This window comes from Zootoca vivipara, chromosome 12 (genome assembly GCF_965207765.1).
Source record: "Zootoca vivipara chromosome 12, rZooViv2.hap1.1, whole genome shotgun sequence".
Lineage (NCBI taxonomy): Eukaryota > Metazoa > Chordata > Lepidosauria > Squamata > Lacertidae > Zootoca > Zootoca vivipara.
This window is the reverse complement of record NC_142595.1, coordinates 21695234-21713830: the sequence shown is the minus strand read 5'-3', so window position 1 is coordinate 21713830 and position 18597 is coordinate 21695234. Positions and strand designations below refer to the sequence as shown.

The window sequence follows — 18597 nt, the reverse complement described above, 5'->3', positions numbered from 1 at the left end:
GCAGCAAAACAGGAGCTGTGACCCTCCAGATATTGCTGGACTAAACCTCCCCTGACCCCTGACTGTTGTCTAAGCTGGCTAGGGGTTGATGAGAGTTGTCCCCCAACAACATCTGGAGGGCCACAGCTTCCCTGCCCCAAACCTACAGCCATCTTTGCAAATCCACAAGATTCTCTGCAATCACAGCCATTTCAGCCAATGGTAGTAGCAAGGGAGCTTTTAGCCCATGTAAGTATGTATGCATAGGATGTATTTGTGCAGGTGTGTATCTCAGCCAAGCCTTTCTTTGCCCCTCCCCACATAACAAACCTGGCTCTTCAAAATCTAGGCATTACCTCAGCAAACGCATGTCCTCAAAGCTCTGTTTGCTGAAGAAACACAAAGATAGGGGTAGGCACCTGGCTTGGGGAGACACAAGCTGACCTCTGACCCAGGACTACGGCCCTCCCTCCCCAACCTGCCCACTTGTTCCACTGGTTGGGTCAGTGAGCTGGCAGTGGTCAGCAAGCTAAAAACCACTGAAGGTTGCTTCCTTGCTAGTTCTCTGGGCAAGCAATTGCCCAATGGAAACATGGAGCGGGGACCACCAGACCAGCAAAAGCTGGATCTGAACCTGCTAGAAGTGTTCTTGTTAACTTCTAGCGCCGTCAAGAGATGCTGCAGGTAAGAATGTTTAGGATTCAGATATAAGAGACTGCACATTTCTTTTATTCCTTCGACCATGCAATGACACAAACATGCCTCTAACATTAAAGCAGGCTTGCTTTTCTTGAATCACCAGGCTTCCCTGGTGGTTTGAGTTTAAGGAAAGTTGGGAAATAAAAATCAAAGGTTTTCCAGAAACAAAACGAAAGTGGAGAAGCTAGGGATGGGGACTGAATTTGCTATGTCTTAAATTGGGGTGGGGGTGAGGGATTGCAGATATTGGTGTGTCCAAGCATGAAAGGGGAAAAAAATACTTATTCTGACTCATGCCCACATCTGAAGCAGTGCTAGCTAGGATAGAATCCCAGGATGCAATTTGTGTGCAGAAGGAAAAACAAGCTGCTCCTCACTGAGAGAAGCCTTGCCAGAGTCAAACAGAGATGGGTGGGAAGGGTAAAGAGAAAGAGCTCCCATTCTCCCCCTTCACCATTTCAAGCATATATGGATGGCCCTTTTCTTCACCCTCCCACCTTAAATCTTTGCTAGGGCGCCCTCACTAGAATCTACGCCTGGACACCAAGCTAAGGACCCAAAGGTTCATAGTTGCTCCTGGGCCCAGCCCTCCTGTCACACTGGAATTCTGCCTCTGTTATAAGAAACCACACTTCTGGCCAAGGTCTTGCCAAGATCCAAAAAAGGAGCTATGTCTGAAACAAAGCCTCGGCTGAAAGGAGTAGCGAGAGCCTCCTCGTTAAGGCAGCCGATGACAAGAGTGAACGAAAAGAGAATAATAGAAGAAAAAAGAAGAGTGTTACTGTAGGCCATACATGTTTTTCATCAGCTGCTAGAGAACAGTTTCCCTGGCGCTAACAAAACCCTTTGCCCCCACCCACTGCCCAACTTCAGGCACTGTGGCAAAGTAGGCAAAATCCATTTGGAACCCCATTCTAGTTAGAGCAGGGATGACATGCCCCCCTCTTGCCGCTTAGCTAAAAATCAGGACATTTTTGCCTGCCAAAGAAACTCTGCTCCATTTTTCAGGCCAATAGATCTGGCCAAAGATACCCACAATGTTTATTTTTAATAGTGACAGAATGCACACAATATAAAATTACTACCTTTGCTTCCTTCGCCGCTGTGTTTATAGTCCTGTATCTTTTGTTGTTCTCCCTTTTCTCTCTCCTCTCTTCAAAAAAGAACAGTCCACCCTTCCCCTGGGAATCTCTGACGTCCAAGCTAATATTTCCTCTCTTTCTCAATCTTTCCTTTTAAGTTTTGCTTTTTTAAAAGAGAGAGAGAGAGAGAACTGGGGGACGTCCTGATGTGGGAGGGATATAGAAAGCCGAGAGAATTCCTTTCCGTGCATCCTGTCAAGAGTCACTCTGTAACTCAGGGTTCTCCCATTGGCTGGCCCAGCCGGCTTTCGCACCACAGGAATGCGCACACACCCCTGTGAGGCACCAGGGCAGAGGGAAACCCACACAAAGGTTCCTTTGCTGTACAAGATGTAGAAAAAGAAAAAGCAACTTCGGGTGGCCGGCTCCTTACACCTCAACTGAGAGTCACCGCCTCTGCAGCTATGATCCTTTGCGCCGAACTTTGAAGAGAGCTGCTCAGCACAATTCCTAAGTTGCCCTGGGCCAATTCTGGAGGTCACCAAGAACCAACAACATCCATGTTCCTACATCAGCATTGTTGTCTTTCCAGCATAATTCAAAGTGCTGCTTTGAGCCAGTAATGCCCTAAAAGGCTTGGGCCTTGCACACTTCAGACTGAGGATGTTTAATTTACAGCTGGCAAGCTTATCAATCTTCTCTCTCTCTCTCTCTCTCTCTCTCACACACACACACACACACACACACACACACACACACACACACACTTTTTCGAAATTTTAATCAAGAAAATTTTGCTCATGTGTATAATGAAAACTGCAGGGTGGAGTGTTTTTAAATACAGCCGTACCTTGGATCCTGAACGCCCTGGAACTTGGACGTTTTGGCTCCCGAATGCTGCAAACCTGGAAGTGATTGTTCCGGTTTGTGAACGTTCTTTTGGAACCCGAACGTCCAATGGGGCTTCTGCGACTTCTGATTGACCGCAGAAGCCGCAATTTGGTTTTCAAACGTTTTGGAAGTCGAACAGATTTCCAGAATGGATTCCGTTCGACTTCCAAGGTACAACTGTACGGTGAGAATAAAATGATTCACACTTTAGTAACACTTTAGTAACTAACACAGGCTCTTTTTGGTTTTCTGTGCTGAGCTCCTTAATCAACATGGGGACATTTCAGTAAGTCCAAGCTGCTTCTCATGCAGCTCAGCAAAAACCACCACCAGGAGAACATCCAGTAAGACACTCACCAGCTGTAGAATATCCTCATCTTTGGGCATGATGGAGAGCTCCAAAGCATCTTCACTGCAATGAGGAGACAGGATTTTGCAAAAGGAAACAAACAAACAAACAAACACAGTTTAGTGGCGAATAGGAACTCAATGTGTTCAAACCACCCAACCTAACTCCTGAAGTAGGTGGGAGAAAACCATCAAGCATTAAAAGCTTCCTGAAACAGGACAGGGCTGCCTTCAGATGTCTACAAAAAAAACCCATATAGTTGTTAAACTCTTTGACATCTGCCAGGAGGGTGCTCCACAGGGTAGCGGTGACTAATGAAAAGGCATTCTGTCTGGTTCCCTGTAATTTCACTATTCGCAGTGAAGGCTCTTGGTGCTGGACCTCAGTGTTCAGGCTGAACGATGGAGAATAAGATGCTCCCTCAGATATAAAGGGCTGAAGCCGTTTAGGGCTTTACTTGTCTGAATATGCTTGCCTAAACACAAATGCTTTTAGCAGGCACTGAAAAGTGAAAATGCCCGATGCCATGGGGTGGCGTGGAAAGAAAGCCACACCAGGGGGGGCACCCCCCTCATCAAACTGGAAAGCCAATTTTAACAGTTTTTATTTATTTATTGCTGTGTGTTTGTTGAAACTTTAAGTCCCATCCTCAAGATTAAATACTCTCAGGAATCCTAACAATTAAAATTAAAAACAAAACAAATTTGATTTTAAACAGCAGACATTAAAAAAAACCAACCAACAGAAGCATCACAGAATTAGAACCAAGGCAGCAGATTGAAACCAATTTTGGCTCATGTTTTAAAAAGCAGCTGAGAAAAATAGTGCAAAAATAGGAGCAACAAACAAGCCTTCCATAAATGTGGTGCCACCACTGAGAAGGCCTTCCTGGTGGTTGCTAAAAGCCTGACTTCAGAAAGGGGAAACACCCAGAGAACGGCTTCCAATGATGTTTTTAATGCACAGATGAGGAGGAAGGTGGTCCTAACCTATACTGTAAAGCAAGGACAGGGAACCTGGTGGCCTCTTTGTGGTGTTGGACTGCAACTCCCATAATTGCCAACCATTGGCCATGCTGGCCGAGGCTGATGGGAGCTGTAGACAAGTGACAACCGGGGGGGGGGAGCACATCTTCCCCGTCTCTGCTGTAAAGAAGCTGCTGTCAGAGGAGCAACCCGTCAAGCCCAATGGCCAACTCAGCAGCAGCCCCTCAAGTCACAAGAGTTGTTTCCTAGCCCCGACATGTGACGTCTTTTCATTGGAAATGCCAGGGGCTGAGTGTCTGCCCTGATGACTCTTTGACATCACATCTCATGTTTCTTTTACTAGAAGTTACCGGGGGGGGGTGCGGGGGGGCAGACATGAGTCAGCAACAAGCCACATGCCCTCCACAATATCTAGTTAGGTCCTCGGGCCTAGTAACTCCAAAGCTGAGGTGAAATTAAACACAAGGCTCTCCCGGCTCACAGCTCAGCGCTGCAACAGCCTTCCGCGACCCATTATACTACAACAGCCAGCCCCAGTCTGGCGTCCTGCAGATGTTTTGAACTACAACTCCCACAGCTATGCTGGCTGGGGCTGAGGAGAGCAGTGGTCTAAAAACATCTGGAGGGCAAGGCCACACTACAAACTATTCGTTCAATGAGCAGTCCAGAATAGTTAATAGCTGTTTAATCAATCTGACACATTGGCAAGATTGCCTCTTTCTGTGAACCACTGAGGCCTGGCCAGGCTCATCCTAGTTTTGCCCATTTTAAGCTTTGTTCTTCGTGCACACACACACACACACACCAGTTAATTATTTTCCCTCCCCTTTACCTCAGGTGGAAAAAGACGGCCATTCCTTTCCCTCAGAGATGGGGAAAAGTATTTCCAAAATTTCAGGCGTCAGCCCTGGATTTCATGGCAACCAGTCTTTCAGAAATTTTCCAGTTCCTCACCCCCACCCCCACCCCACCCTGCCAATTCGCTCCCAGACAACTGAGAAGAGGGCCTCAAGCCAGAAACCTTCCTTACCAAACTTTTCTTGCAAGGCTTGCAAGTCATCTGACGGGCAACCTTTATGATTGCTTTTTGCAGCTTGTCTGCAGAGTTGTCCTCTCTCTGTCTCTCTCTGTTTTCCCCTGGCTACGTTCTCCCCCCCCCCTCCACACGCCTTTGATGCTTCTGGGCCAGGCATTTTATATATATAGTTCCTGGCTGGATTGATTTCGTTTTACACGTTCCCCATTCGCTATATTTAGGTCCCCTTCTCAGGTTAATCTGGCCTCCCCACGTCCCATACGCAATTCTGAAGGCTAATGGAGCTCAATGCCTGACATTACAAAACACGGTGAGGCAGTGCCTCTTATTAGGTCATTTTCTTCTCTTTGCTTCAGGAACAGACCAAATTTTAAGTGCTGGATGCAGCGCCTCCCCCTGGTCAGGGGAAGTGATACATTTTCACAAGAGCTGTTTAAGAGAAGTGCCTGTAACCATCATCAGACACAGCTAACTTAAGTCACCTGAGGAACTAGAATCTATAGATTACAAGAACAAAACCAGTGCTTTTTTTTCTTAAAATTTTTTTTTAAGGGTACTCTCATTTTGACTCAAGAAAATCACCATTTTATAGTTCAAATCGGGGAAAATAAATACAGTAAATGGAAAAAAAATACAAAGATTCACAAAATGTTTAGGGGTATGTGTACCCCTGTGTCCCGTCCCGTCCTGAACAAAGCACTGAACAAAACTATACATTATAACAAACATGGGATTTGGATTCCTCCCTCTTTGTGCTGAAGTCACCACACCAAGAGGGTGGATGAATTTGATATGTGTGTCTTGCTTTATTATTATTTTTGTAAAATCAATAAAAAGTATTTAAAAAAAAAAAAGTCACCACACCAATTACCCTGCCCCATCAACAGCAGGTGGTGAACAGAGGGGAGACAGGGAAACCGAGGGCAAAAATATCATTTTCAGTCGCAGCCCCGTGTAGTTCTGCTCCAAGAGTATGCCAGGCAAAAAGTTCTAGAGCAGGGTTCCTATTGTCACTGTACACAGATTATTATCATTTAAGGCATGCCTGACCACAGGCTTTCAATCTTGCAAGAAACACAATACAAATGAGAAAAGGGAATGCGGAGGAAAGCAAAGAAATTCAGGAACCTAGTTTCCTAGCTGGAATTACTACCAAGGAGACAGTTCTGGGAGCCAAAATGGCTGTTGGTCCCAGATGATGTGGGCTCTGTTATCTGTCCCTCTCCCTCAGATGCAGCCCAGTGGAAATGGCTGCCGATGGAAAGAGTTCTGGGAGAGGAGGAATCAAATGGTAGGTTTGTCCCGGAAGGCCCAATGAAGTTGGGGCTCATATGGTTATCACCAGACAAACAACGTCCCTGTGAGAAAACCAGTTGCAGTGCCAGGGGATATAAAACAGCTGATGCCCGCCTGACGATCAGAACGAGCAGAGTTGAGGTGGAGAAAGCAGAGAATGTGGCAAACACGACAAACGGATTATAAAGAGCACTACAAGTTGGAGCAATGAAAGACACGTGCTTGGGAGGGGTACTTGGGCAAGACGCCCAGGGCAAAGACACTGGCCCATTTTAAAATTGAATAAAGGAGAGACTCATGCTTTTGTGTGTGTATACGCTATTAAATCATTTCAGCAACCATCTGAGTTTATACAGAAGCTCACCCAGAGGGCAAAATACCACCCAGGAATTATATGTAAGATCATAAGAGGAGCCCTGAGCTGGATCAGACCAGAGGCCCTTCTATTCCAGCCTTCTTTCCTCACAATGGCCAACCAGGTTCCACTGAAAAGTCTGAAAAGTAAGAACCAAGCACAGCAGCACCATCCCAATTTGTGATTCCCAGAAACTGGTATTCAGAGGCAAACTCCCTTCGACACAGAGCCATCGTGACTAGCATGGAAGAGCAGGTTGCAAATGTGTTAAAATAAATAAAACGGGTGAAGTATCTCAATTAAGCTCTCTCTCCAGCCAAAAGACCTCCAAAAACCCCACCACCTGAAACGTTTTGAGAAAGAGAAGAGGTGGCAGTTTCAAAGATCAGCCTATGTTCTTTGAAATGTCTGTAAGGGGAAAGATAATAATAATAATAATAATAATAATAATAATAATAATAATAATAATAATTTATTTATACCCTGCCCTCCACAGTCAAAAACCGGGCTCAGGGCGGCTGACACCAACAGAATTACAATAAAACATAAAAACAATTAATTAAAATACAATATTAAAATTTAAAGTGCAGCCTCATTTCAAGTAGTCCATAAATCCAAGCCATGGGGGAGGAAAACACAGGGGTCAAGCTGTGTCTAACCCAAAGGCCAGGCGGAACAGCTCTGTCTTGCAGGCCCTGCGGAAAGATGACAAATCCCGCAGGGCCCTGGTCTCCTGGGAAAGAGCGTTCCACCAAGTTGGGGCCAGTACTGAAAAGGCCCTGGTTCTAGTAGAGATGGAGGAGATTAACTCACCAGTTCTGTATGAGGCCGATGACCTGTGAGTATGTTTTCCCAATGATGCTTTCACCATTCACTTTGACAAGACGGTCTCCTGCAGAAGAGGACAGGTTAACAGAAAAAGGCCCACCAACACAAAAACGGATAGGAGACAAACAATTCAGGATTTGTTTTGCTTTCTTCTAAATCTCTCCCTGTATGGAAGGCAATGGAGCAGGGAGAGGTTTGTTTTTACAAAGGAAAGACGTCTAAAATACTGAGGGTTTTTGCTAAGGTGACCTGCACCAAGAAAAGCTGCTTTTGGAAACCAGGATCAATTATGAAAAAAATATGCAGGCGAGTGACCTATGTATTTGTAGCCACCCATTCAGTCTGAAAGAATGAGGACACCCAATGTGTCCTTAGGGGAGGGGGCTCCAATAATAACAATAACAATAATAATAATAATAATAATAATAATAATAATTTATTTATACCCCACCTATCTGGCTGGGTTTCCCCAGCCACTCTGGGCGGCTCCCAACAGAATATTAAAAACACGATGAAACATCAAACATTAAAAACTTCCCTAAACAGGGCAGCATTGAGAGGGAAAGTCTGAGGGGGGTTCTAAGCACATTCAGGCACTGGAAGTCTCTTAGTGATCAGGAACCCTGTTAAGGCGGGGTTCTCAGTTGCAGGGATGTTTAGCCAAAACCCACTTAGGACCTTGCCCCTTGATGCAGGAGAGTTGGGGTGGAAGCAGCATACCCTCCAGGCCCAACAAACTTTGTGCTCCCATGTTTTCAGGCTGAACGGGGCCATGCACAAGACCGAGAAATGGTTCAGGTAAAAGAAAATGGATAGAATCAGTCAAAAACTAGCCAGCCAATGAGCATGGATCTCTGGGTACTCCTACAGACATAGTCAGGGAAGTTGCTGCTATTGATACTAAATTTTATTATTTTAGGTCCCCTGATTTGTGTGGAAATTGTTCGGTTTGGTTCTGTATTTTTTGATGCTTTCCTTTATTGTTTATGACAGGCATCCCCAAACTGCGGCCCTCCAGATGTTTTGGCCTACAACTCCCATGATCCCTAGCTAAGAGGACCAGTGGTCAGGGGTGATGGGAATTGGAGTCCAAAACATCTGGAGGGCCGAAGTTTGGGGATGACTGGTTTATGACTACTTTTGTTATTTGTAACTGGGTATTATTTTTTCCATGTCGTAAGCCTCTTTGAGCGTGGTTCAAACTATGGAAAGGCGGCATCCAAACAAAGCCATGTACGTATGTATTCAAAAAGAAGTCCCTTCTCTCACCTGTTCGGAGGCCAGCCTTGTGTGCTGGCCCATCTTCCTTCACGCTTTTCACAAAGATGGTGTCCATGGGTTCCAGACGGTTCCGGGAGGGACCTTAAGCGATGGAGAGAAAGCGAGATAGCACTTTTGATATTATTTATTAAATTTGGGTGCCTGGCAATTCAACAAAATTCTCTAGGCACTCATAAAACAAAAGCAATCCTATTAATTGCTTATTATAGCAACAGAAACAGCTCAGCGTAAAACCACGCTGAACCAGTGAGAGTATAAGGTTTATTTAAAGCCAGGCAGGGATGCTTTGGCCGGGGTGAATGAAAAGGTATTTGCTCTGTGCTGAAAAGGCCATAAAAACAATAGCCAATCTGCTAGTGTATTTTCACTGTGCCAACCTCTCAGTCTTCTTCAGCAGTGTTGGAAGATCATCTGCTACTGGTAGAATATCTCCAAGCAATCTTCCCTGAGGAGGTTATTCCATAACTAGGGTGCCACCACCCAGAAGGCCCTCTTCCTTTGTAGTCACCCACCTCCCTTCACCTCCCTTCTGAAGAGGATCTTCAGGTTTGGATACATACATGCAGGAGGAGAACATCATTTAAGTGACTTATAACGAGCACTTTAAATAAGGAATGCTAGAAATCCTGATGGCTCTCATACTTATTTCCATGGTCTTCTGTGGGGGAGTGGAATCAAGCCCACAAGTCCCAGGTGGTTTGGGAAGCTGCCCATGAGACACCAGGGAGCTTAGGCCTGACCTACCATGAGAACAGCCATGGCGTGACACAGTCCAAAAGGGTGCACGGTCATATCAGCCATGACTACCAGCAGCCCTTGGAGCTGGCTAGAGCACAACCCCCAGTGCCTGACCCCTTAAGGATGAGACTGAGTGCAGCTCCCAGAAAAGCAAAAATAATTTCTATCAAGGATAAAGAGCAGTGATGTGTTCCGACGGCATCAGATCTGCTCAGTTCAAAATCCCGCCTCAAGGCACTGGAGTCGCAGACCTGTCCTTCAACTAGGAAAGGAAGCAAAGAGTGGCATTATTCAGTGGAGCTCAGCTATCTGCAGACTATGCCCCCTTCGAGCTACCGTGGAAGAAATCCTGGGACTGCCCTTCAAAATCCAGTGGCAAGAACCCCCAGTCATTCACTTAAGAATGGAGTCTGGTTCATTAGAGCAAGTGAGGTGCTGCCCCAAAAACCTCAGCCTGCCCCCATCTGCCTGCCTTATGTTTTGCATCCAGTCCAAGGGGTGGCACTAGTTATCAGTTTCTTCCTCCTTAATCTCAGTACTACTCTCCTTGCCAAACTCTGCAGGGAAGGAGGGCAGGTTGGGCGGACAGACAGAGAAGGCTAGAATTCATTGGCTCTGCCTATCATTGGCTCTGGCTCAATCTACTGTTTACATCCCTGTCCTTCACACTGTCTCAATGGGCACCAGCCTCTACCAACTGCAAACCAGAACAGACTAAGGCAGCCTCTGCCAACCTGGTTCCCTCCAGATATCTTGGACTGTAGCTCCCATGGGCGCTAGCCAGCAGTGATGGAGGAGGCGTGCCTTCAGGTATTTCGGTAGCAAGCTGCTTAGAGCTCTATAGGCAAGCACCATCTCCTTAAATTGTGCCAGGAAGCAAATAGGCAGCCAGTGCAATTCTTTGAGAATTGGTGTGATGTGGTTCCACCTGCCCACATCGGACCAAATTTCTGGAGCCTAATTCTGGACTAAGTGAAACATCTGTGTTATTTTCAAAGGCAGCCCCATTGTAATAGTCCCACCAAGCAGTCATGACATCAACCAATGACTGATCATCGTAACTAAGCTATCCATATCCATCGCTGTCGTGCTATACATGTCTCCCTCTGGTGGTGGGGAATGCAAAGATGAGCTGAGAAGCAGCATTTGCAATGCGCCACAAAAGTCCCCCTGCCCAATTTCTACTTTGCAGAGACACCACAGATTTGTTAGCACTAAGATGCAAAGGCAGCCCTCTGCATGAGCATGTTAAGGAAGCAGTTTTTAGGTGTCATTATGGAGAGCAGAGTGGGAGACAGAAAGAACTCCCACAATCCACTGGATGCTCTCCTGTAAAAGCCCCACTGTAATTAACGTCCATTGGGGCCAATGGGGATTAAAAAAAAACCTCTAGAAGGTCACAGGTGCAGTACACAATGGAACAAAAGCCACTAGTGTTTTGAACTCCCTTCAGTTATTACTCTGGAGGCCATCCCTCTCTTTTTCACCATTGATGGCATGGCCATACAGGAATATATTCTTTTCCCCACAAGTTAGGAAGATACGAGTTCAATTTAAGTCTTGTGGGAATGTCCCAGAGGTCTCACACATGTTTTCTTAAAATCCCAAGGTTGCTTACAAACCAGAGAGCTAAAAATCTAGAGTAAGACAATCCACAACTTTCTGTTTCTATTTGGAAGTCACAATTTAGACGGAACAGCACAGATTGCTTCCTCACTAGCTATTTTGCTGGCATTGCCATTCTTTACACACTCCTGTTTAGAGTGCATGTAATTGTTCGCCTACTGTTCTCAAAGTAATCATTGCAAAGGATTCTGGACTAGGTGGTCTGTGGTTTATTCTAGCAAGATACTTCTTCATGTTCTTTAACAATAGGGCACACTAAAATATCGTGAGTGTGAATTCTTGCACTTGAAAAGTTTTTTTAAAAATCTGATTCTGATTGTGCACACAAAAGACTGAATCCCACTTCTAACTTAGAGGAAAAGAAACACAGCTACATACCTGTTCTGTTTCCATTTTCTTCCTCCTACAAAAGAGAGAACAGAGAAAATTTGACCACCCAGGATTCCTTAATCACCTCCTCTACCTCCCTTCCCATATTCACTCTTCGTTACAGCCACTAGTGGTTGAAATTTTTTCTTTGAACATAATGAACTGTTTGGCCCTTACTTGGCAGATACTGATTAAAGGGCATATAAACTTGCCCATTCATTCTTGCTAAGATTTTACAGTATTACCCCTCATATAAATGCATATATGCTTGTCTATCTAATGCTTCTCCCTTAGGTCAAAATTTCCAAATTGCAAAATGATTCCATTGCTATTAGCAAAAATGTTGATAACAGGCACCCTTTTGGACAGTCCCTGCCCCCACAGTAAAGAGTTCTGATCTGTAATTCATTGGCTGATAAGTTTGCCATATGCAGCGCCAATTCATGCACCTTCAAAAATATGAGAAACTTTCATTCAAGGCTTTTTCTGAATCCATGGAATGGGAGACGCAGTGAGCCTCCTTGAGCCCTCATGTAACTGTCATGTGAGGGAACTGATTGCCCAAATATGACTACCATTATCTTACAAAATTTTCAGGATTAATGCCCAAGGTTTGTAGGCATATATATCCTGCTAATGACAACCTCACAAAAATTGGGACCAAGTTCAGCAAAGTGTTTCACTTTCATTATCTATATCAACAGTTAACTGATTAGAATTGCCATTTCCAATAAGAGATCTACATTTTCAAGTTGTTGTTTTATGCTCTGAAGAACAGAAAATAGATTTTTTTGGGGGGGGGGGAGGACACCCAACTGGTTACGCACTGCCACAACAGAGCAAGCTTTTCCTGACTTTGCACATGGTGAGATTATTAGGGTGGATGATAGGAGTGCAGTTACAGATTTTTCAATATATGTCTATGAATTCCACGTGACATAGACATACTGTATATGTTCCCGCTCTGGAGACAGACCTTTTAAAATAGGTATAAGCTTTTTCACTGGTTAACAATTAAACAGTATAGATTGTTTATTGTGATACATCTTGCATGCCGTTGTCATTGTGAAACGCCTCCAGATTTCGGGGAGGGGGGAAATAAGCACCATAGTAAAGTGAAAAATAAACTAGGTCTAAGCTTCAATACTCCCAAGTGTCTGACTATACTGTTTCTTCGTTATTAACCCACCTATCTGAAAAGGTCTCTTCTGATTTTTCAAGTCACTAAATGCTTCAGTTCATTCACTGCGACATGGCTGGGTTTTTTCTTCTCTTCAAAATATAGCCACCCAGCAGCCTTGAATGAAGCTACTGAAGTATTGCTTTGTTCTGATGGTTTATCTGATGGGATAGGAAGCTGCCTTATAGTTAGACCATTGGTTCATCTAGCTCAGTGTTGTCCATGCAAGCGGTGGGCAACCTGTGGCTCTATCTCTGATTTACAGCCCTTCCCATATATGACTAGGCTATAACCGCATCTGCAGTTACAAGTGAAGGCTAGTTTTGGAACTATTACTTTGATAGAGTTGATCTATCTTACCCCAGTACTCTGCATTCTTGACAGGCAATAGTTTTCATAGATCTCATGCAGGAATCATTTCAAGCTCTGCTACTGGAGAGCCTTTTAACTGGAGCTGCAGGGGGCTGAACCTGCATATTATTATTATTATTATTATTATTATTATTATTATTATTATTACACTGATCTCCCACCTTTCCTTCAAGGAGCTCAAGGAAGTGTATACTGTTTGCCCCCTTTCCATTTTGCCCTCACAACAACCCTGTGAGGTAGGTTAGGTTTGAGAGACAGCCACTGGCCCAACAGTGAGCTTCTTCATGGCTGTGTGGGGATTTGAATTCTGGTCTCCCAAGTCCAAGTCGAACCCTCTAACCACTATGCTCACTAGGCTCTCATGAAGACTCTGCAATACTCTGTTATCTAAACTAAAGAAGTTCAAACAGCAAAGGTCACAATCTAGCCACAGTTAAGCACTTCCAAGCCACATTGGTTAGGCGGCCTCCTCTCCTGTAAACAAAATTGCTTTCGATGGATTGCACCTTAAGTTTAGCCCCTTTCCCCACAATGTTGAACCATACCTACCCTGGCAAGATTCCCTGGCAAGATTAGCAGGTCTTCTTCGTCCTGTTGCTTTATAACACCATGCCATACATATCCCACTTCCAAATATTTCCTGTAATTTTCTATCCCATATGTAAACCTCGGCCAGCTTTGCTTTTAAGATAGTATCAGTTATGCTAAGAATAAAATTACATATAATGCAAAGCAGCCCTGAAATAGAATAGCTAACTACTGCAAGCACATACTATGTCCTGGGGGGACCCCAAAAACACCTCTTGTCTAGGGGTGGGGATGAAAATCTGCCTCCCCACAACTCACCTGACCTCCTCTCCGAACCACCAATTATCAGTACAAACCCAGTTTTGCAAATGCACATACAGCTTTTAAATAACAAGAAGAAGAAGTAGTAGAAGAAGAAGAAGAAGCATGGCTACAAGCAACTTACCCATTTGCATAGTTTAATTTTTAGGGCAGACTTAGTCCTTTCTGGACAGAGGGTTCGGATTGTTATGGTCACGCATGGTGCTGGGTAAGTATTGAACTCACAAGAAAGCTGGTCTCTGTTCTTTGCTGTAAGGTCCTTTTCCCAAAATGAGTGCCAAGATGGGTAAACAAACAGACCCATTCCTTTCCAGCTGACCCACAAACCGGATTCTGCAAAGCAGGCCTGCCCTTTCCAACCATTTGGCTTGGCTGTGTCCCTGATGACGTGTCACAGCTTTTACAGGAGGAAGCAGCAAACCCACCTCCCATTCCTTCAGTATTCAGGACAAAAGGACACGGGCCAGGTTGGCCAAGTCCCCCCACCCCATTGACAATCCTTGCAGTGCCCCTTCTATGCTGATCAACCCAGTGCCCCGCATTTTTTGCTGAGGGATGCTGCTCCCAAGATGCCCACAGCTGTGGACATTTTAAAAGGAAAAAGGGTTGCTCCTAGCACTCCTCTTAACTTTTTTTGAGAATGTATACCCTGCACGCAGTATTAGAACGGGTTTTTTTTAAAAAAGTGTTTTTTTACAGAGTCTCAATATGAACATAAACATAGACTTATATCTGAGAAAGAGAGATGTCGAAGACAACCCCACTACTCCAAAAGCCCAGAAATCTGAACGATCTCTCACTCTTTACATATCCAGCCTATCACTACAGACCCTTCTGCAGAGACACCTCAACAGGTCAGTTCTGTACAATGTAGAATTCGGGTTTTTCGTGCGGCGGCACTTACCCCTGTGGATCTCCCTCCCGTTACGTATTAGACAGGTGCAGTCTCTATTATCTTTTAGGCAGCTCCCTAAAAGAGCTTCCTTTCCCAATAAGCCTTTTTTAAGCGGAGATCTTTATCCCAGTCTATTTGACCTGAAACTGTTTTTATATGTGTTTTTATTGTTGTTTTTCTTACTGCTAAAATTGCTGGGGGGGGGAGTTTTATGGGAAATGATTCATAAAGGAAATAATAAATAAATTTTAAAAAACCACTTAAACACAAACACATAAGCATACTTCCCAGGACTATTTGAGAGAAGTTCCTTTTCTGGGGAAGGCAGGAAAGAGCTCACCAGCACGTACTACTAAGCACAACGTGGGAATCATAAAGGTAAAGGGACCATTAGGTCCAGCCGTGACCGACTCTGGGGTTGCGTGCTCATCTCGCACTATTGGCCGAGGGAGCTGGCGTATAGCTTCCAGGTCATGTGACCAGCATGACAAAGCCACTTCTGGCAAACCAGAGCAGCACACGGAAACACCGTTTACCTTCCCGCTGTAGCGGTTCCTATTTATCTACTTGCACTCAACATGCTTTCAAACTGCTAGGTTGGCAGGAGCTGGGACCAAACAACGGGAGCTCACCCCGTCGTGGGGATTCGAACCGCCGACCTTCTGATCGGCAAGTCCTAGGCTCTGTGGTTTAACCCACAGCGCCACCAGCTCACCAGCACGTACTACTAAGCACAACGTGGGAATCATAGTGCAGGGGTATTTTTAATAAAACAACTTCTCATGCATAATGAGGATCGAAAAGCTCAGCTACCAACCAGGTCATTCTTCCACCGCCCCCCCCTACACGCCCAGCACTTTCCACCAGTTGGGCTCCCCAGCATTAGTGCTGCGGCAGCCACACACCTCTCCCCCCCCCAGTTGCTTGCTCACAGATGGGCTTAAGTGGCAGCAACTATGTAATGGGAGTCAAGTGGTCATTCAGCTCCCAGCCAAACACAATGCTTCTGCTGCTAGATATGCCTGCACATGTGTGCAACTAGAAGGAGGGCAAGTCTGATGGCCACAACCACACCACGACTGGAAGGGCTCAAGCCATTTGTGTGAACACAGTGTTCAGAAAGGGTAAAGGTAAAGGGACCTCTGACTGTTAGGTCCAGTCACGGACGACTCTGGGGTTGCGGTGCTCATTTCGCTTTACTGGCCGAGGGAGCCAGCGTACAGCTTCCGGGTCATGTGGCCAGAAGCCAAATTGGGAGGGGTGGCTAATACCCCAGAGGACAGGATCACACTTCAAGATGACCTTGACAGATTGGAGAACTGGGCCAAAGCAAACAAGATGAATTTTAACAGGGAGAAATGTAAGGTACTACACTTGGGCAAAAAAAAAATGAAAGGTACAAATACAGGATGGGTGACACCTGGCTTGAGAGCAGTACATGTGAAAAGGATCTAGGAGTCTTGGTAGACCACAAACTTGACATGAGTCAACAGTGTGATGTAACAGCTAAAAAAGCCAGTGCCATTCTGGGCTGCATCAATAGGCGTATAGCATCTAGATCAAGGGAAGTAATTGTACCACTGTATTCTGCTCTGGTCAGACCTCACCTGGAGTACTGTGTCCAGTTCTGGGCACCACAGTACAAGAAGGATACTGAAAAGCTAGAACGTGTCCGGAGGAGGGCAACCTAAATGGTCAAAGGCCTGGAAACGATGCCTTATGAGGAACAACTTAGGGAGCTGGGCATGTTTAGCCTGGAGAAGAGAAGGTTAAGGGGTGATATGATAGCCATGTTCAAATATATTAAAGAATGCCATATAGAGGAGGAAGAAAGTTGTTTTCTGCTGCTCCAGAGAAGCGGACACGGAGCAATGGATTCAAGCTACAAGAAAGAAGATTCCACCTAAACATTAGGAAGAACTTCCTGACAGTAAGAGCTGTTTGACAGGAACAGTGGTGGAGTGTGGTGGAGTCTCCTTCTTTGGAGGTCTTTAAACAGAGGTTTGACAGCCATCTGTCAGGAATGCTTTGATGGTGTTTCCTGCTTGGCAGGGGGTTGGACTGGATGGCCCTTGTGGTCTCTTCCAACTCTCTGATTCTATGGCCAGCATGACTAAGCTGCTTCTGGAGAACCAGAGCATCACATGGAAACGCTGTTTACCTTCCCACCAGAGTGGTACCTTTTTATCTACTTGCACTGCGTGCTTTCGAACTGCTAGGTTGGCAGGAGCAGGGACCGAGCAATGGGAGCTCACCCCGTCGCGGGGATTCGAACCGCCGACCTTCCGATCGGCAAGCCCTAGGCTCTGTGGCTTAACCCATAGCGCCACCCGCGTCCCTTTTCAGAAAGGGTAGCCCAAGTTTATTCAGTATTATGAAATACCTCTCTATACATACATACAGAGAGAGGGAGGGAGGAAGAGAAAAGTAATTGTAGTGGTTACATCAATCACTATGACATATTTGGGCAAAGGAAATAAAGAGAAAGCTCTCCCCTGCCTATTATAGTGAAGATGTAAGTTAAGGAGCCACACTACTGCATTCCCAGGAGATGGAACTCAGCCTCCCATCTCATTGGACTGGTAGGGTGGGAGGCAGGGAGCCTAACAGTAGGTGGCGCCAGAGCCAATGGTAGGCACCAGTTCTAGTTTCATCCTCCTTCCTTGTGAGTTGCCACAAGGACAACAGTGTGACAAAGGAAGAAAAAGCTGGAAGGTAGGGCCAAACCTTGGAGTGGTTTTAAGTAGTCAGGTCCCTGGCTCACTGAGAACAGACTGGGGCTGGTGGGGAAGTGCCCGCAATTGACCTGGTGGACCAGCTTCCACTGAGTGGGGGCCAAGTAGCAGCTTGCTAACTTTCCTTACACATGTAGTTTAACCTTCATCCTAACAGAGACTCCCGCGGCACTCTGAATTATATACTTGCTCTCGTTCATGGGTGTGACTGTCCATCTCTGGAGCTGCAGCAGGAGAACCACTTCTAAGAGAGAAGAACAAGGAAGGCCTCTCCCCAGGGCCTGATGTCACAGTGTCCCCTTGTCTGTCACAGAGGACTGGAACAAAAACACCCTCCTGCAATCCTAACTCACTCCTCTCCTCCTCTGAGCATTAGGTCTTGTCAACTCACATCATGCCATGGCGAAGGCAAAATCTCAAGGACAGTCCCTCCAGCCAGAATGCGCTCACACACAACCCCATGCACACAGAGGCCCTGGATAATAATTAAGGCACTAAATATAGCTACGTATGAAGCTACCGACTGTTCCCAGTGAGACAGGGGCTAGCTTGCAGCATGGGGGGGGGGGGGTGGACAACTCTTCGAGGCTCAGTAGGAACATGCAGAGAACCACTTCCATCCCCACCCCCTGATAGTGCTCGGCGGAGCTTCCAAGGAGCATATATGTTCTGTCTGTGTCTCTCCAGCCAAGAGAGGGCACCTACTGTTACTCTTCCTATCTTCCACCCTACCATTCCTAATGGGCACCAGCCTCCACTGGTCTATCCATAATATATCCTTTAAAAAAAAAGAGAAGGGGGGGAAGCTTTCACTGAACTCTTTAAAATCATGAGCTGCTGTGGGTGAAATATGGACATCAAAGTGACATCTCTGGTAAAACGAAATAAGTAAGAGCCCCCAAATTTCAGAGCAGAGACTTCCACCTTTTGCCGTCTTTCAATCCAAAAGTTGGAATGGAAGATGTTTTGAACTATCACACTTTGCTCAAGCAGCTAGGGGCTTCCAGAGCCGGCTTTTGCCAGCAGAGGGCTTCATTCTGCCTTATCTGGC

At 45.6% G+C, this 18597-nt stretch overlaps 1 protein-coding gene across 3 annotated transcripts in view; it reads right to left on the bottom strand.

Moving 5' to 3' along the window:
* ARHGAP23 (Rho GTPase activating protein 23) overlaps positions 1–18597 on the bottom strand; it is a 175286-nt gene that overhangs the window by 45135 nt on the left and 111554 nt on the right. For all 3 annotated transcript variants that reach the window (XM_088655239.1, XM_035135511.3, XM_035135510.3), the window contains exons 3-6: positions 11525–11549; positions 8771–8863; positions 7487–7565; positions 3009–3063 (exon numbers count right to left, since the gene is read on the bottom strand). In XM_088655239.1, coding sequence (XP_088511365.1) covers positions 3009–3063; positions 7487–7565; positions 8771–8863; positions 11525–11549 — 252 coding nt within the window. The remainder of the gene's footprint in view (positions 1–3008; positions 3064–7486; positions 7566–8770; positions 8864–11524; positions 11550–18597) is intronic.